General features: G+C 43.8%; 1 protein-coding gene across 2 annotated transcripts; it reads left to right on the top strand.

Moving 5' to 3' along the window:
* The first annotated feature begins 2348 nt into the window (after positions 1-2348).
* zgc:194930 (uncharacterized protein LOC557813 homolog) lies at positions 2349-17977 on the top strand. Of its 2 annotated transcripts, none has more exons than XM_012835426.2 (3): positions 2349-2731; positions 12338-12390; positions 16333-17977. In XM_012835426.2, the coding sequence occupies exons 2-3, from the start codon at positions 12356-12358 to the stop codon at positions 17159-17161; spliced, it is 864 nt and encodes a 287-aa protein (XP_012690880.2). In that variant the 5' UTR covers positions 2349-2731; positions 12338-12355; the 3' UTR covers positions 17162-17977. The 2 variants fall into 2 exon arrangements, with proteins under 2 accessions (XP_012690880.2, XP_031440987.1); XM_031585127.2 differs by having other exon boundaries at positions 12338-13856.
* Positions 17978-20523: the final 2546 nt, after the last annotated feature.

The raw sequence follows: 20523 nt of genomic DNA, 5'->3' as shown, positions 1-20523 counted from the left end.
ACAAAAAAATGCTTTCCATACTGTTAATTAGCAGACAATCAAAAACTATAGCACACACAAAATGCAAAATACAATGGAATGTGTTGTGGTGCTAACAACAGTATTAGTCTCAGTAAAAAACACAGGGGTGGTTTCAATAGATGGAGTGAAAAAAACAATTGTGGTTCGCACAAATATAATAGACAGACCTGGTTACTGTAGGAGTAATAGTGTTAGCTATGCTAAATGCCATGGCACTGGTGGTAGTGACAGATAGAAGCAATGGTAGTAAAAGTAATATAAATAGTTCTAGGCCAGTATTAAATATAGTCATAGCAGAGTAGTGATGCAATAAGGGTGTTTCTACTAACAGTAAACTATAAAACAGCAGACCCAGGTAGGCATTAATAGGGAGCATGTTGAGCCACGCGAATGAAAAGATACGTTTCAATGAACAGAGGCAGCATGCAGACAGACTGTGTATTTGTTTGATGAGGTTCAAACTGGGTGGAGTGAGTTTGTCTTTCCACCACAAAGACTGGCTAGACAATAACTAAATTAATTTAATAATTTCAAACTGGCTAGACAATAATTCACTGGGACAAAGGAGATGTTTATTGAATATGTAATGTCCCTAAATGGGTCTATTTTGAGCTTATGAGGGGCCTATGAAGATTTGTATCACTTGTTATTCCTCATGTGTTGTATAGTAGATTCGACATATGATCTGTCCACTTATCCACTCTTTTAACAACCATTTCAGACTACAGTCCACTGTCCAACCTTCCATAGTGTGTGTGTGTGTGTGTGTGTGTGTGTGTGTGTGTGTGTGTGTGTGTGTGTGTGAGAGAGAGAGAGAGAAAGTGTGTGTGTGTGAGAGAGAGAGAGATAGAGTGTGTGTGTGTGTGTGTGTGTGTGTGAGAATGAGAGAGAGTGTGTGTGTGTTATCTGTACCCCTCATGTGAGTTAAGACAGTGTGATTCTTCCCAAAGCCTTCTTTGATTAATCTGACTACAGACTATCAAGTTTATTAATAGTTTTAGTGTTTTGTTGGCCTCATAGGGTTAGTTATTCTTTCTCTAAACATGAAGCATTAGCTCTGCTTTGGAAAATACACACACACACACACACACACACACACACACACACACACACACACACACACACACACACACACACACACACACTCGCTCACGCACAAATACACCCACATATTTTCCAGTGCCGTCAGCCCATCCTGTGATGCCTTCAGGCTATAATATTACAAGATATGTGGTAGAAACATTCATCTTGAGTGTGTGAATGTGTGTGTGTGCGTGTGTGTGTGTGTGTGTGTGTGTGTGTGCGTGCGTGCTTGCGTGCGTGCGTGCGTGTGTGTGTGTGTGTGCGTGCGTGTGTGTGTGTGTGTGTGACAGAGAGACTGTGTCTATATAGTGTCACACCACATTCATGTCATAGCATTTTCCCTACAATATGATATTCAGTAAGATCATTCCATACAGAACCGAAACCAGCAGTGGCTGTATATACGGTTAAGTAAAATACATGTGAGATGTAACATAGAGTTCTTGATTATGGTCATTTTGTTTTCAGCCATAGTCTCTGAAACCCAATCAGTTATTCTTCATCATACTTTTTAATGATGATGATGATGATGATGGTCATCATTGTGTCCTCTCAGTGCTGACTTTTGGACGTCCAGGACTACATTTAGTTAGGGTTTAACTCAGTCATGGCCCACTCGTCACAGCACATGAAGTGAATAGATAACAGGGCCCCCGTAATAAGACTTAGGAGAATTTCATTAAGCAACACAATGCCTCCAGTGTGGTCTATATGTACATGTGTATTATAGATTAACTGCTCTTGGACTGCACCTCAGGAACAGGTTCTGTGGCTGGTAACGGGATCTGTGGCCTTTCATGCTCATAGCAGAACTAAATGTTTTTCCATCTTCCTCTGGTCAAATGACACGGTGGAAAGGGAAGATGAATAAAGAAATATGAGTCAGTTCTTCTGACTGGGGAGAAGGCTGCCAGTGATAACCACAAAGATGCTGACACTGGGAGAGCCCTCAATAGGGGCTCTGCAGGTTTTCCTTTTGCATGGCAAATGCTCTAGTCAAGGCTACATTATGTTTACAAATGACCATATTCTTTTCTATTCTATTTTTTGGTGCATATTTGTTAAATCGTTTGTAAAAGATTTGTAAGGACATTCACAAACAAACATTAGTTTCCATGTTTCAGATTATTAAAATAAGAGAAAGAAAATAACGAAGAAACGGAGTAGGCCTAGTCGGCATGTGAGCAGTTAAATATGGTGGAATGGCTACAAGAGAATGCAGTTTGTGATCCGTGATCACATGGTCGGCCATGACCATGCCATGACAAAACCTTAACCAGCCAGGCAGTGCATTGACTCCTATCTGAAATTCAAATAGGGAAGCCTCGGGGTGTGGATACAGGAGAGCGGAGTCACGGGGGAAACTTCTCCTCTGGGGCAAGTACGACAGAAGAAAACAAACACCGTGAGGAGTTACCACTCAGAACTGAGGCGAAGTTGAACGATGTATGCCAGACAAGTGACACGCATCAAGTCCTCACGGGCGAGCGAACTTTTTCTTCCCTAAAATGTTTTGTGAATTTTAAAGAAGAAGAAGAAGAAGTCTCGGGGAATTAAATGAACTGTGGTTGCCGTGAAGTCATAATACAACCGGCATACGGCACTCACACCTTCGACAGTGCAGCAGGTAGGCTGAATTTGCGAACTCACGTCAGCTAATTCCAAAAAGTGATTTTAAGAGCAAATTGTGTAGTAGGGTAACTTCATTCCTTAGGCAAACTAGTGGAAGCTACACACCATGCATGCCTCACTTTTACAGTAGCCTAAATTATGCCAGTATGTACAGTCATATGGTACAATACTCAATTTTTTAACAATGTACCAAATGTATTCCTAAACATAAAAAAGCGTAATCCAACCAGTAACAGCAGTAAACATATGGATGGTTGCTGACAGTTTACCTGAAAATAAATTACCTTTGTTTAGAGTAGGAATGGTAAACCTATTTATGACATCTTTGTGGCTGGCTTATATGTTCAGTTCAACCGTTCTAGGCTTGGGATTGTTTTCTACTGGTAGTTGAGGCGCTTGACATATGGTTGATGGGAAGACAACAGCTTGCTCTTCTACCAGGTGAGGAGAACTGAGTCGGTCCCATGAAGTTTGTAAGTGATAGTCAGAATAACGCACACGCGCACACACTCAAGCATTCAGTGTCGTGAGTCGCTCGTGGCTTTTTAATTAAGATTAAAACTACTGTTTTGCATTACTTGATGTATAATGTATACCGGTAAGTAGTAATTCTAGACCTGCAAATCACAATAAAGCATCAAATATATTATTATAATTGATCATATTTAGTTGATTTTTTTCTATTCAGTTGAGAGAATACATTGGGTGCAGTATCCCTGGCATATGAGCAAATCTTCCAACTGGTTTCACCAATGATTCAATCAAGTAAGCATTATCATGCAGCTAATTAGCCTTGGGTAAAGTGCAGTATGAGTTTTCCCATTCTTGTTTGCTTAGTGAAATAACTAGCTTGTGAGTAAGCCTTTGTTTACTGTTGGGGGGGATTGAGAAGGCTCAAGTGCTGCACTCTGGAAGGTGTGGCCCCAGTAGGTACAGCGTTAGGCCATGATGTCATGGGCTTGGATTATTTTGTGTTAACACTGAGGTGTGTAAATCAATCCGTTTTGCATTTAGTGATATATTTCATCATTTGGGCAAGTGTGTGTGTGTGTGTGTGTGTGTGTGTGGGGGGGGGGGGGGTAGAGATTGTGTGTGTAATTGTGTGTTTGTGTGGCATGGGGGGGGGGGGGTCAGATATCATGATCATGATAACAGGAGGAAAGGAAGGTTATATATTTGTATCTGTAAACACTGACCTTAGAGTACCATGTTGCTCAGAGATAGCTGACAGTGACTAGCGACCTGGACTTGACTGAGCACGAGCTATCTATGCCCTCTGGTTTCTTTGCTGGATAGAGTCAGTGCTATTCTATAGTATCTTTGCTGGATAGAGTCAGTGCTATTCTATAGTATCTTTGCTGGACGAAGTAAGTGCTGTGAGCTACCTCTATCCTAACATTGTCTTTGTGTTGTGTATGTACTGCTTGTTATTGTCTTGTTATGTCTATGGTATTGTGTGGTATTGTGTCTGTAGTCTCTGTCTAATACATGTCTCTATTGTGTGTTTGCTCTGTGGTTGTCTGTGTGGTCTGTCGCATTGCTAAAAGTAATGGTACACGGGCTGCGGTTTGTCTGTGCACAGGGATCTCTGTGGTGTTTGACTGTGTTCTGTGATCTCTGTGGTGTTTGACTGTGTTCTGCAGTATTTTGTCCATGTGTCATGAATTCTAGTAGCTGAGTTCTTTTTTTGTTTTGTTTGAAGGCTATTATATACTTTGACCCCACCCCCCACCCCTTCCAACTGTTCAACATATCACACAGTTCAGAAGGGCAGTGAGGTAGTTTAATTCTTGAAGTCTGCGCTTTTGACACACAGTAACTCAGTCTCTCTCTCTCTCTCCCTCTTCGTCACTCTATTTATGTTTGTGTGTTTTCATGTGGTGAAGTGTCCGATTCGTAATGGTGGCTTTGAGAGGCGCTGAGACAGCCTGGGGCTCCTGCCATCATAATAGCACCCCCCTCCACAGCCCCATGACAGTCCATAATGAGCCTGTTTGTTTGTTGTGTCAATCTCATCGCCTCCCCCCTGCTATTACTGGTCATTGACCCCAGTCTAGTCATAGCACTGACTGTTTTAATTCATCTGAAAAGATATCCCAGAAACATGGACAGATTTTTGGCAAGGGCAGAGGCTGGAACGGGTGTGAAGAACGGAGGGGGGATTCCCCTGAAGTGCTTACATGTGAATGTTAAAGTAGTATTATAACAAAGAATACATTATGAATGACAATAAATAAACAAAATACTGGGACCAAGAATAAACTGGAGGTGGATTGAAAAAAGCAGTGGGCGAAAGGGACAGGTTCCTAAGCACTTAAAGGCGCCATCAGCACCTCGTCCCCCTCCCAACGCACACACATTCTGCATCCTAACCACACACAATGCATTATGAACTTACAGTATTACGAAATCACTCGCTAAAGAAATGGCACTAGTAGTGCGTACGCTCAGCACATTTGTAAGCCATGATATGGGTGACCTCAGGAGAACAAAGTTTTGTATACCAGTGTTGTCATGACAGCATTTGGCCCTTGCAACCAGTGCCATGGTAACACACCTGGCTTCCCCCACCTTATTCAAATGATCAGGTTCACAGACTTGATACGAGGTCACATGTTTTCATGGTCGTATACTCTTTTTATTTTTTCTAATACATTATTGTCGTAGTGACAAAGTGAACAGTATGCCGCTTATAGTGAAGCAAATGGCAGATATGAGCCTATTGGCCCTACCTCAATATTTAAACAGGGTCTTATAACTAAAGGAAGGCTTGATATAGAGGCAAATAAGAGATTTGGGTCACGTTAATGGCTTCAGAGCCACTTAGCAAGAATCAGGCAAATCTTTTAGATATCAGATTGATAAGGTGGGGGAAAATAATGTTGAGGAAATGGATGGAGATTTTTTACCTTTTAACATGGTGAAATGTTTTGATAACATTTTATCAGGTTTTCCCAGAAAATTGTAATGCTTGTTTTTTCGTTCTTTTTATGATATATTTGATGTCATCACACCCCACTAATAGACTGCTCTTACTTACATATAGAATCACACAATATGCTAGGTGTTATTCCATACAGCTGGGTGAATAATACTGTCAGAGAGAGAGAGCGAGAAAGAGAACCTGTTGATCAGCTTCTCAGGACACCACACCCTCAACTATATGTTACCATCATGATACAGATATGCTTTTACCGTGACCGCCTTAACTGTAGGCTCAGCTGAACACATTCCAAATACACACACACACACACACACACACACACACACAACACACACATACTCATTCTTATATACACATCTTTTCAGCTCTTGTTTTAAATGTTAACCACTGCATGGGCATTGCAGAATTACAGGGTGTCTCTTGTTCACGTCATCACCGGTGCAGTAGTGTCGTCATTCGATTTTGAGAGAAAGAAATTAAACACTTAAAGTCAATATATTAAAAAAAGCCAAACCAGAGCTTTAAAACTCGACCGCGTGATGAGATATTGAAGTTTTTGCTTGAAGAGCTGACGGTGTCTACCAATGAACTCATAGGCATGTCGTGTTTACACTATCAACACCAGCCCCCCCCCCCCCCCCCACATCCACAAGGTTGGCAGCCTTCAAACACAACAACACTTAGCACTTAACTGAAGCATGCCAGTTTATAAACCAGTTCTTCAAAGTGGGCTTAACCTCAATTTGCTCTCTGTGTTTGCAAGGGGTGAGTCTCTGTGTGGACATATGTGTGTACGTGTGTGTGTGTGTGTGTGTGTACGTGTGTGTCTGTGTGTCTCTGCGTGTGTGTGTTTGAAAGTGTCTGTATGTGTAGGTTGGTTGAGATGTTGGTTAAACATTGTTTTAAACACATAGAGTCTCAAAGTAGGTGAATGCTCAGTATGGAGATGTTACCTGCTCACAGTGCTGTTGGACTCACCAGCTTTGAAAAACCAGTCTGCCAGTGTGTCCAAGCTCCGTGAGGACTTAACCCCCTTATACATGAAAAGGGACCAGCGAAGTGAGCTGTCCAAGTATGGAAAATGCACTCTATCATGCATGGCAGTGCCGTGTAGTGCTGAGGGTGTAATGTTAGGGCTAAAGGGTACTTGCGTGTGACGGATTGGTGCAAGGTGGCTCTGCAGGAGTTACAGACTTAGGTGGTAGGTTTGTGTCGAACTCCATGGAGTGAAAGGGTGATTTCCTGTGTGTGTGTGTGTGTGTGTGTGTGTGTGTGTGTGTGTTTACGTAGTACGTGGTGTGCGTAGGTGGCTGTTCATGTGCTCTGCTGATTCATCCTTAGTCTTTGCTCTATATGTTTGTGAGATAATGATGATGTGTGTGTGTGTGAGGGAGAGAGTGATATATCTGTGTGTGTGTTCTTATGTATATGTTTAAAGTAAAAAAATATTATTCTAAATGTGTTGCTTCACCGATATTCTACTCACACAGATATCCCTTCAATATGCATGAATTTAGAAAGTGAGTTTTATTTTGAAATGTCACTTTCATGTAGGATCAATGCATCAGCAGGTCAAAATTAACCTAGTCTCGCAAAGCCAGACGTCTCTATTGGCAACGTGAGACTAGATTCATGTTTATGAAATGTTATGCACTATTAATGCTGTAAATAAGCTATATATGCAGCATTGTGAAAACATTTGGTACATTGCTAATGTTGCGTTGAGTTCTGTAATCGCAGAATTGTGAGAAGCTGGCGGTGTAATGTGCCTTTGCTATTAGAGTCCGGGTGGGGTGACTACTGAAGATGTTTTCGCTTTTGTGAGCACGCGTCAGTGTTCAGGTTCAGCTTCAGACTCCCCAGCAGCCCTCCTTTTCCAGGTGGAGATAAAAGAGGTAGATGGATAAATCACTCATGGTTCCCCCTCCTCTGTCACGGAACAGGGCCTCTCCCCCTGGAGGGCCGCTTGAGGCAGAGTGGAGGAATGAAAAAAATACCTCCCATCCCATTTGTTTAAATAGAACAGAGACCCGCCAGGCGAATGGCCTTGCACTTTCAATTGCCCCCACTGGTGCTAGGAGCAATCTCCGGAGCAATCTAACTTTTCTCTCTCCCCTTTTCTATCTCTTTCTCTCATGTACACACACACACACACACACAGTCACTCGCAATCACACACACAAACATACACACACAAACATACACACTCACACACACACACACACACACACACACACACACACACACACACACACACAATCATTGATGCCTCCTTGGCCACTCTTTTTTGTGCTCTGTAACTCTCTAAGTGACACTCCCTCCCTCCCTTTTCCCCTCCTTTCCCCTCAAGATGGAACGTTTCAATTTCCCTCTGCACTGAAGGACCCCTGTAAATGATTGGGAATATTTCTGAAAATGTCCTCTCTTTTTTTTTTCTCCCTTCTCTTTTAATCGGCCTGTAATCTTCTCCATCATGAACAGAAATAGGTGGTGGCGGTATAATTGAATGGGTCTTAAAGACGTACTAAAACAGCATCGCTTCATGCTCGGTCTCCCAGTGGTTTATGAGCAGTGGGCTGTGTCGGAGTGCTGGCTGTGAAGAAGTCTATGAGAGAAATGTGTTCCTGGCTGAAGCCATAGACAGTACTTTAGCCTCATTGTTGAGAAAGATTGTGATTTGGGTGCAGTTCCAATTAACATGTTATTGTGTTAGAATGTCATACAGAATTATTTGGGGGGGGGGGGGGTCATGTACAGAAAAGCTCCAGCACAAGAGTAGGTATTGAACTTGGATACGTGATAACACAAGTTTGGAAAACCAAACATGCTTCAGACTTGGAGACTTTTGGACAAATCACATGACCCAATGTGAGCCCGTGTCCCATCCCAGCTTGTGCTGAAGAGATCCTGCCTGGCAGAGGCTGGTGAAACCACACGCATATTTTGGACCGGGCCGGAAGTCAGGTTTGTGTCTGAGCAGCTGGATGGCGGGCATGTGTGTCGGGACATCTGGTGCTCTACTGGGCACAGGGCCTGGCACACAGCTGGTACGTCATACTCAGGAAGAACCACACACACAAAAACAAAATCGCACTCTAGACATTTAGAATTCTTCAAATTCTCCTATTAGTATAAGAAAAAGGCAAATCTTCGCACTTTGTTCAGATGACTTCAGCCCTCTGGCTGTTTCCCTGTATTCCCGAGATCTGGCTAGTTCTTGTGTGTTCTGTGTGACAACGGGACTCCCCCCCCCCCGTGTGTCTGTTCTGCGCTGTTGGTACAGGAACACGCATCTAGCACAGGAACCAGCATCTAGCACAGGAACCAGCATCTAGCAAACCAGAGGGGCAAACAGTGCAAACATTAACTGCCAGTGGAATACAGACCATAATAAACCCTGCTTTTGTGTAAACAGGGAAACAAATGAAAAGGCCCCCGCAGAGAACCAGCAGGCTGTAATTGCATCTGGGTGTTTTTGATCTGTGTTACAGTGGAATTGAATGTTGTCAGTGCGCTCGCAAGCTGCTTGATTCATGAACACTTGTACTATGCATTTGCTGAGTAAAGTCAATGAGAGCCTAAAAATACCATAGAATCTCATTGTTTAGTATGATTAGATATTCCAGAGGATATCTGAAGGCAACGGAAGTTGTTTTTGTGGTTTTCTGCTTGTAATTAGTTTGATCCATTGAACCAATGTGGGCAGATAGCCGTTAATATATTAAAGAAGTCCACAACCTCAACAACCCACAACCTTTTGGCAATTGGTTAATTTCTTCTTTTCTTCATAGTCAATCTCTAGTCTATGTCTAATTTGAAGGAAAAAAATTCCCTGTAAAACTGTCTGCTGTTTCAAACCATAAACAAAAAGCTTTAAGGGACAACAGGGCAATGGATAGGCCTGTATCTCTCCCTAATTCAAGGCTTTAGTGTTGATCACAGACTGTTTCTATAAGAGCCGGTCGCATTAAATCTAGCCTCATTTGTCAGTCAGTCCCCACACATCAGTAATCACAGGGTTATCACGCCCAGCAGTGTGGACTGTGACACTCTTCCAGGCATGTTCACGCTGGGGTAATCGCTCCTCTCTACAGGTCAGCAGGTGTTTGCCACCGGCTGCAGCTGGGCACTAATTATGAGACCGCAGCAATTAACGTTAGCGTCGATGCGACTGTCAGGCATACGTTTGTGGAGGCGGCAAAGATGGATGGTTGGGGTGGGCTGGGGGGTGGGGCGGTAGACAAGTGTCAGGGAAAAGGAATTAGCAGACACCAAAACTCTCTGGTGAAATATTTTACTGTCCTGTTCCTAAATGAGGTTTTGTCAGGCTCATTTGTTTTGAGCTAGATGAAAAATGCTTTGGGATAACCCTCAGACCAAAATTCTGTACTTAAAAAGTGGAGCAGTCGTAGTTATGATGGCTTAACTAATTTCTGGTTCATTACTCCAGCAACTCAGTATTGCAAATCTAATCCCTATCTATGAATTTAATTAAAAAAAATAACATCTCAGGATCATCCTTTATCATCAGCATGCAGTGTTTCTAGTCATAATGTTAATAACTACACATTTAAATGACAAAGGCCTCCAGATCAATGAACGTAGCATCAGAATGTAAATACTAAGCGTCTGCACAAGACCACATCATTTACGTGCATATTAGAAGCCCATAACCCACAGAGGCATGTGGTTAGCGTAACATGTTCGCTCAGAGCTAATCCTCTCACAACCTGCTTGCACCATACTGGCCGTTGCATGCAGATCTTTTCCTATTGCAACACCGAGGGGTAAATCCAACTGGTAGTTCAGCTATTTGAGTTCAGACTGTGGCTTTGACCAAAAGCCCATATTTCCAGTAAGCGCTGTATCAGCTGGGAAGTTCACCTGTAGAATTGTATTCTGTAATGATGACCAGGCACTTTGTTAACCTTTTCACTTTCATTATAGTTCCTCTTCCCTGAGCAGAACACTTTAGAAAAATGACTAATGACACGTGTGTGTGTGTGTGTGTGTGTGTGTGTGTGTGTGTGTGTGTGTGTGTGTGTGTGTGTGTGTGTGTGTGTGTGTGTGTGTGTGTGTGAGAGATTTTTTGTTGTTAACTTCTGGAGAGTGAGTCTACTGGCAAGCAGAATTAAAATAAAGAGCATGAGTGCATTTTGCAAAGACTTACCTGTGTTTGAAGAAGACGGACTTGGAGAAAGAGGGATGATTTAGCATTGATGTAAAGCATTTGACAAAGGCAGTGTCCTTGCCATTATCAAGGGGATAATGCCATGCATGGTGGGAGAACAGTTGTTGGAACGTTCTTTATCTCTGTTTGCTCTCTGAAGTAAAATGTATGGTGTCCCCCGTTAAACAAACCTGTAGACCAAGCCTTGTCTTATTACTGACTGCTTCAGAGCCTGCAACATAAAGACAGGACAGAAGATTGTTAGAGTGAGTGGGAAAGAGAGAGAGAGAGAGAAAGAGAAAGAGAAAGAGAGAGAGGGAGAGAGAGAGAGAGAGAGAGAAAGACTGATAGGTTTGGAGAAAGCCTGAGAGGGGGAAGAGATAACCACGGAAAGAGAAGAGACAAATGACCACGTGTGATAATGTATAGCAGGAATCAAGTGTCAGAGAGTCAGTGGGAGCCTCAAAGATGAAGGCTCTCTCTCCTTCCGCCTCCAATAATAATGGATTAGTTCAAGAGGCTTATCACTGCAGGCACGTTGCCAAAGCCCTCTGTTATTAAAATACTGATAAAATACTCAGTGTGCTTAACACATTCCAAATAACTTATTGTCTTGTACCCTGAACCTTTTGGGCTGCAATTAGATGGGCCACAACTACAGCATCCCCATCATGGATCGTTTCATGACTCTGGTGTCTCTGTAGTCAGTATTTCGGGTCAGGGGTCACACACAGCATCACGTGATTGTGGTCTCACTCAGTATCCAGATGGATTGTCTATGGAATGCATTTAGATCTGATTTTGTGTGAATCTGGATCCGGTGACATTGACTATTGACCTAGCACTACCAGAGCAGGGGCGTCCCTCTCTACCTTTAAGAAGCTCTTGGAGACCCAACTCTTTAGACAGCACCTCCTTTCCTAACTTGCACTTCCTCTCCTCTTCCTTCCTCTACCTCTCCTTATCCTTCCTCTAATGCTATCTCCTCTAACTAGTACTTAACTCGCACTTACAGTAGTTACAATCCTGCACTAGTTTTTTACTTCTAATGTAAAGTAGTATTTATCGTTACACTAGGTCTCTATTGCTCGTAGCTTGATTGTTCTCTCCTTTGTACGTGGCTTTGGATAAAAGCGACTGCTAAATGACTAAATGTAAATGTAATGTAAATGACTTCTCAAGTCAAATACAGCCCAGCGTCAGCTGATCTCTGGGCCCCAACTGACCTACATTTCAGCTGGTCTGTTTGACTTGGAGTGCATATACTGTAGCCGGGGGCAGCAGGTGATCTCAGCCAAGAATGAGATCGATCCTCAAAAGCCCCACGGTTCCGCTGTTTCTGTGTCTCCTCTACGGTCATGAGTTTGGGAAGTAACTTTTACATATTGGATGTGGCAATGAACCGTGTGTGTACCCTTTTATCGTGGTTTGAGAGCATTTTCTCTATTTCATCTGTCCAAAAAAACCCTCTTCTTGTCTCCCCCCAGCTCCTCTACCCAGCTGACATGATGGGTTGCAATTGCTGTCGGATGCTCAAAAGGTAAGAGTGCATTTATTCCTAATTCGTCTATAATTTACCATAACACCACAGCATCTTTCATTTCCAATGTTGTACCTGGACACAAAAAAAAGAACAGACATCTGGAGAGTGTATGCAAGAACATCACAATAGAGATGTTCTACACTGTAACAGCTTTCTCTATACAGCATTACATGCACTCTAAAGTCTTTAAGATGGCTCCTTATTGTTTCAAACCAAGGCGCACATAAAGTAGTCTAGCCGTTAACATACAGGGCAGTACAGATTGCAGATGTGCTTAAAGATGCTTTACGAAGAGAGTGAGCATAGAAGGTGTTAGAAAAAGGATTATCTGTGTCTGTTTTGAGTGTGAGTTTGAGTGTTTCAGGAGCCACTGCCATGCTGCTGTAGTAGGTGCTTGTGCATTGGCCAACAGGAGAGAGCAGGGATTAAGGACCGTCTGCACTTGCAGTGAACCCTGGAGCTGCTGCCCACTAGTTTAAGCAACAGCTCAATATGCCAATACTCCACCACGACTCTGTCCGTCTGTCTCTCTCTTTCCGTCAATCCAATCATGTCTTCCTTACTGGTGTGGTGTGTTTTTGTCCCCGCCTCTCTTGTCTCTTAATTGTTGTCTCTTCAGAGTCATTTTCTCTGCTGCCTTTCACCTTGTTTATGAGGACAAGGGAGAGGAATTGTCTTTGACCTCACTTTGACCTTGTTCCTGTTTATCTTTTTCTCACTTGCCACCTTTCTCCCTGGCCTCCTTTGGTAACCTGACATGCATGAGTAATATGTCGTTCATGTTTATTTTAAGGCTTCAGATAGTGAGTTCAGTCAGGACCACTCCTGTCTAGTAACACTCAACAATTTACGAGTACTGAGAAGCACAGCACACAACATTTATCTTTTGCTTTTGTTTGGGGGAGCGGGGGTAGTGTGTTGAGATAAGTGTATTGTGCAACGGCTTTAATCCCCCGCCCCCAACAATACATACAAAGCATTGTCAAAATGAAAGTAAAAAGCAAAGTAAAATACGTGACCACTAATAGATGCAGTCAAAGATGACAAAAATACAAGGTGCAGTACAACGACAGAAAAGAGGCGGAGCTGGGGTGGTGGCAGGTATTTGTTTGGCAGCTCAGTGGGCGAATTGGAATGACTGAGGACGGGTTAAATGGACCGCCTTCATTCAGACAGCGACTGTGGTTGGTGCTGGTGAATCAGCTGATGAGCTAGGCAGTAGGCAGACTACCACGGCCTGCCTTAACAAACGTTACACTTGATTTATTTAGTAGATATTATGTAATGTGTGAATTTATAACCTCTGGTCCCACTGTCCATTCTGCTCTCATGTGTTGTTCATGGTGAAGAGATACAGGCCATATTTGAATGCTGCTAGGAATCCATCCTCTGTGTTTCCTGGTGTGGTTACCTGGACTTGTGCCATTGTTCCCTATTCCCTTGGAAAGATATACAGATGCTAGGTCAGTGGAAAGGACAAATATGACCACACACAAACAAAACACACACACACACACACTACTCTCACACCCACCCACACACACACACGCACACACACACACATACACACACACACACACACACACACACACACACACACACACACACACACAACTCTCACACCACGCTCTCAGTGTCACATTTCTGGGCTTAGCTTGAGGAGGCTAAAAGGATTGAACTCAGGGGTCTTGCAGATCTCTGACTACACACACGAGTGCACACACACACACACACACACACACACACACACACATACAAACACACACATACACATACACGTACACATTTTCTCTCTCTCTCTCTCTCTCTTTCTCACACACACACACCACACATTCTCTCGAACACACACACACACAAATACATACCTGCCTCAGTGTCCAATCTTAATAATCCACAGATTTGGCAGTGTAATGCTAATGCTATAGTGCTAATGAGGCTGCATTTCACTCTCTGTGTGTGTGTGTGTGGGGGGGGGGGGGGGGGGCATATTTGAGCAGCTTTGTCATTGAATGGCCTCACCTCATTTTACTCTGGACCATATTCTCTCTCTTGCATTTCCATTAAAACACAACACTGACCCGCTGTGGTCGAATTGTCAAAAAAAATGACACACTATGACTTTCCCCAACCATTTTCCTTGACATCATGACGTTTTCCATCGAGTTCAAGGAAAAATGATTAGGAAAAGTCATAGGATGTAATAGCTCTGACTGCACTTACACAAGGGTAGTTGTGTGACAACGGTTATTGACGTGGGTCTTTAAATGTTGCTGCCGCAAGGCATTGTGGGACAGCATTAACATTAACTTACGAAAAGGAAATAAGATAGAGTTAATGTTGTTCGTACGGAATGACTGTATCTTCAAAGTCTTGAGCATTTCCTCACAACCTAGCAAAGCTCTTTGCTGTTAAAACAATCGGGAAATGCAAATAAACGATTTCATCTATATTTCCCCTTTTCCCCAGTACACTGGTAGCTTAGAGTTCAACAATGTCAGATACATTTGAGAGAGAGAGAGAGAGAAAGAGAGAGAGAGAGAGAGAGAGAGAGAGAGAGAGAGAGAGAGAGAGAGAGAGAGAGAGAGAGAGAGAGAGAGAGAGAGAGAGAGAGAGAGCGCAATGTCTGGTATGGAAACAGAGACAGGAACAGGTACAGAAATGTGAAGAGAGTTGTGAAGGTTGACTGGAGGACAGCAGATGGAAGAAGAAAGTGAGACAGAGGGGGGTTGCAGAGGATAAAGGAGAAAGACGCTTCATCCCCAGCTGTTGCCTGCATGCTGTGCTGTGTGTGTGCGCGCGCTAGTGTGTGTGTGACCGAGAGACAGGGTGTTTGTGTGTGTGCTTAGGGGTCTAAAGGTGCCATCAGCAGAAGGCTAACAGCAAGAAATGTCTACGGGCAAAAAAAAAATGCTTCCCCCCACACACACATTTCTCCTTATCCTCCTTTAATCCCCCTCCTTTGATTTCACTTTCCATTCGCACTGTCTCCCGTCATTGGGACATGCAGTTATACCCATAGAATTAGTAATGAATTGATCGTGTAAAGGAGAGTGTGTGTGTGTGTGTGTGTGTGTGTGTGTGTATGTGTGTGTTTGTGAGCTTGTTAATATGGAAAGAGAAAGAGCAGAATCAAATCACATAATTCAAACAGTCACAACTGACACACATGAACATACTGATAAGGCTATTGTCATCATTCTTGGAGAGCAACATGGTGGATTGAGGATGTGCCAGTTTGCTTTCCACAGTGTCTTTCGGTAATGTAAATATGAACGCGTCCACTGATAAAAGATTATGAGTTCTTGATGGTTTTGAACAGCTAGAAGGAAATAGAAACCCAGCCAGGGAGATCACACACAAACACACATTTGAATTTCTCAATGTACTGTCTAATGATTGCCTCCCAACACACACCCTTTTGACATCATACATTCGTCAGCAGAATCAGGCCCATGCAAAGTCCGGCGGTTATTCAAATACAGAATCAGATGGCAGTACTATGAGCAAGTTGAAGGGTTGGCCTTATTACACTCTACGGTGCCCAGGGACGTTGGGCAGCTGTCCATGTTATGACATGTTATAGTGGATGGTTCTGTGTGTGTTTTTGAATGGTCCCTACAGGAAACGCCAGTGTAAATTTGTTTGTGTGTACGTGTATGTAAATAGAGACGGGCTATACTCAGCAGTGTTGATAGTCTGGATGGCAGAGGACTCTCTCTTGTTGTTCTTGAGCAGGGTGGAAATGAATAGTATTATTTGTGCTAAACTGGGTTAGTTTACAGTATTCACTTTTTGATAGTTTTCGTTTTTATTGACTTGTTTGACTTGCTGACCTTAGCTCTCTTTTCCTGTCTGTCTCTCCATCTGTCTGTCTGCTCTCTCCATTTACTCCCTGTCTTCCACTACTTCGCTCTGTCTGTCTCTCTCTCTCTCTCTCAGTTACATCTATGACCCCTCTGTTCCGGTGGAAGTCCATGGGCGCAAGAGAGACCCGGCGGGCAGCTCGCTCTACCTGCCCAACCACCACCTTCCCGGCAACAATGACCCCCTCCAGAAGAAGCAGGGCTTCTACAACCTGGGCTACAACAGCAGCGGGGGCCTCGGTGCATCAAGCCCCCCCATCTCCCCCGTAAAGCTTGACAGCGAGAACAACCACATCAACCGCCTCCATGGAAACGGCCCACCTGCCGACAACGCCAGCCTGGGATGGACCGGCGGTGGGAAGGGAGGGGGAGGTAGAGGAGGTGAAGTGGACTCTGGCATACGAATCCCTCAACTCAAGGAGCAGGTAGCCCTGAAAAACGCCCCTCCACTTCCAAGTGTACCACCCATTTACCAGCTCCCCTCCACCCTCACCCCCACCGCCAAAGGCCCCGACGGCTCCATACGGCCCTGGGACATAGCGCACCTGAGTGGGGATGAAGTGATACGTAAGGGACCCTACCACCTCCGGGAGGGCCCGGAGGGTGTGGAGTGCTATGTGGACGACGACGACGACGAGGAGGAGAGGGAGAGCGGCGTGGGCAGCACCCCCGAGTACCTGGGGGACACGGGGGACGAGGCCAGCGTCCTCTCTGGGGACATCAACACCAGCTCCACCAGCCTGTCCTCGGGGGACACGAGGCCAGGAACAGGGGTAGAGAAGAGGGCAAGGAGAGAGACGGAGGGAGGCGAGGAGAGGGAGGATTGCCAGAGCGTCACAGACTCCATGGTGGACGAGGCCCTGGCCGCACTAGCAGCAGCCACTGCAGGCGAGGACTATGACTGACATTTATCCCCTCCAATTAGAAGCAAAGATGTGGGTCATGTGACTGAGATGTGAATGGTTGTGTAAATGAAGGTGGAGACTATTGGTTGTCTCTTTTTAATACTTTTGAGGGTTCTACAAGGCTTTTAGAAAGCCTCTGTAGATCAGCATATGAAGTTCCACATCTGAATCAAACTCAAGTCTTGCTATAACGCTGGACAAAAAGTGACTTGAGACTGTTTACAAAAATGTACTTATGCCTTTGGGCTGTGGAAGACCATTTTCATTGATAAATAAACTAGACTATTTTGCCATTTTGCCAAGGAGGTTCACCTGAAGAATAGCCCACCCATTTTCCATGTGCACCCTGGGAAACTGACACAACCTGAATGGACTGCTGTTACCTCACACAAACCTTCCCTGCAACATTATCTAGAACATAGGAAGAGGTCCATAGTATGTTTTTACTTCATTCTGAATTTCCTCATTCACCTTTTAGGTTCAACATTCCCAAATATTTAAACCCTTCTGAATGTCAGTAGGTTAACAGTCATATTTTTACACTGTAGCTATTTCAAATATACCAAATATACCAATATTCTGTGTGCCAATGCTAATGGATCTGACTGACCTTAAGATGTGATATTCTAGTATGTGTGTACTTCATATAGAGTACTCTATCCTAATTCCTTTACTGTAATCTGTATATTTTTGTTTTATAATCTCCCCACTACAAATTTCTCGTGGATCCTTGGATCAGGCCTCAGGGAACATACACAACATTGTTTGAGCTGAGGTCAATCCCAAACAGACATACAGGTATATTTTTGTACCCAAGCCTTATGTGTGTGTTTGGAATATTTTTTGTTATTTATATCTCTTAATTTGATGCAATGATGTCAGCAAACTCACAGGAGAGGACAGCCGGCGGTCTCAGACGTCTGAGACGCAACTGTAATCTGGCAGACTGTTGCCCATAGCGATGGGAGACGGTGGGGGTGTCTGTTTTCTGTCTGCCGGCCTGTCTCATTTCTTTGCGTGTGTGTTGTCTGTGTCTGCACCACAGCCCACTCGTCTGGCTGGTGATATCCCATTGGCCAAGCAGGTGTGAGCCCAGGCCGGTGGTGATATCCCATTGGCCAAGCAGGTGTGAGCCCAGGCCAATGGTGATATCCCATTGGCCAAGCAGGTGTGAGCCCAGGCCGATGGCGAATTGAGGCCAGACGGGCCTCCCACTGGCTCTGATCCCAAGGGGGCCTAGGTAGTGCACACTTCGTCATCAGGCACGAGGAAGTGCCTATAAGGAGGCCCCTCAGGAGGGATAGTAGGGGGCGAGGGAGACATTTGGAGCACAGCCTCAGGGGAATAAGCCCATGGATACAGTACTGCACCTGTTCCACCATGTTTGTTTTTCTTAAAGTACATCATTCAATGAAGGAAGTCTGTGGGTATTGAGACTAAAATGGAGACTAAATCCAGTCCAGGTTTATAGGCCAAATTTCTTTCTCATTTTTTATGGTACATACATCATGTAAATAGCCAACGAATGTACTATTATATGTACTGCCAGCTAGCCTTAAATGATTAAAGAAAGTCCACATATCAATATTTTTATATCGGCGTGGGTGACCTGTATATTTTAAGACAAGCGAGTGAGTGGGATTATATTTTTGTGGTTCTTCTCTGTAGAACAATGCAGGCTTCTCAGGAGAATGGCAGGAGGTGTTGTCTCGTGTACAGTGGAAAAATAAATAAAATATTTGATTTCATCAGAGCATGCGCCTGTCACATGATCTGCCATCTAAATGGGAATGAATTAGACACATGAGCCTCAGTAAATAGTAAATAAACCTCCCTCTTTGTCAAACTCCCCTGTGTATACTTAGATACACACACACACGCACACAAAAGTAGACACACACACACAGTTTGATTCCTTGATAAATTTGTGAGATTATAAGAGATATCTACCTATTTTCATATTCTTTAAAATCTTAAGATCTCACCACTCACTAATGCCTTAACTATGCAGGTGTGTGTGTGTGTCAGTCTTGCTTCTTTCATTGTCCGAGAGGCTGTGGAGTTCTAAGCCAGTGCAACGTGGGTTTTGTATGTGAATGTGCCCAGTGTGTTTTATTGGGTCAAGTTACACAAGGCAACCAGTAATACTGAAGCATGCATATCTGTGAATGTGCTTGTGTATCTGTGTGTGAGTCTAAGCAGCAGGGCTGGTAGACCCTGAGGTCAAGCCCAGCGACAGGCGAACATAGAACTTTCTCAGTCGGGAAGACAGTGTTTTGGACACCGACACCCCACCCCTACGGTCTGCTGGGGAGAGAAAAACAAGCTAAGTTAGGCCTGGCCTCCTGACGGCTATTAGTGTGTTTTTCACAGGCTGACCCCATCCTAATTATGCTGGCTCCCTGTGACGGCCGCTCTCTTAAATAGCCTGGCTCTCTGTCTTGTCTTGTTTTCCTCTCTTTCTCTTTCTCTCGCTCTCTCTCTCGTTCTCTCTTCCTCTGTCTCACTCCCCATGTGTCACTATTTCTCTCTGAGGTCTTTAAGAGCAGTGAGGAGAGCTGTTTTAGAGGTTATGCCTGGCAGTGTGGAAGGAGCACTCTCTTCCTTCCTTCTCTTTAGGTGTCTCTGTCCATCCTTTCTCCCAGGTCTGTTTAAAGAAATAGGAGCTTTGTTAGAGGTTACACTCACAGTTTCACATTTATACGTAGCTGTTTAGCAACACAGCCCATGAAAAGAGTTTATGGCTCACTTGATTTGATGCGTCCTTAGGCAACACACTTGATATTAAATGTACATGGTTACCAGTTCATGTACATTTTATGTTACAACAACTAGTCACAAGACTTTGGGTTGGGTAATGGTTAGTGACATATGTACCCAAGTGCACTGTAACGAGGACGCTGAATAAATAAATACTAAATTAATATTGTGGAAGTGGAACTGAAGCTTCTTATTCTAACCTTTCAGCAGACACTGTGGCGTGAATTATCAGGCGTAGCTAAGGGAGGGGGGGCTGTTCAACTCAATCAAAATGACAAAGGTCCAAAAAAAGGCTGTGATTTTCTTCACCATGGGGGCACAAGAATAGCCTGTTTTAAAAACTGGTAACCTTATGACCTCCTCACTGGTCAAAACATTTATTTTGTATCAATCCTAAGTGTTAGTATTGGTGCGTGTGTTAAAATACTCGAGAGGGAGGCCGGCTTTACTGTGAACCAACAGACCATGAAGAGCCGTAATACCACAAACACAATTTGTCACATTCACAACCGTAGCTTTGTAAATATCTCAGGATCACAGTGACTCATTCTAGAGTGCTGTTGGTAACTATTAGCACTTGCCACTGAATCATATCTTTTTAA

This window comes from Clupea harengus, chromosome 18 (genome assembly GCF_900700415.2).
Source record: "Clupea harengus chromosome 18, Ch_v2.0.2, whole genome shotgun sequence".
Classification (NCBI taxonomy): domain Eukaryota; kingdom Metazoa; phylum Chordata; class Actinopteri; order Clupeiformes; family Clupeidae; genus Clupea; species Clupea harengus.
The sequence above is the reverse complement of the archived record's forward strand: the minus strand, read 5'-3'. Positions and strand labels throughout refer to the sequence as shown.

Coding starts and splice junctions, on each gene's coding strand:
- zgc:194930 (XM_031585127.2), top strand. CDS start 13,762: ATGCTGCTAGGAATCCATCCTCTGTGTTTCCTGGTGTGGTTACCTGGA. Junction 13,857..16,332: donor GAAAGATATACAGATGCTAG/GTCAGTGGAAAG, acceptor TCTCTCTCTCAG/TTACATCTATGACCCCTCTG.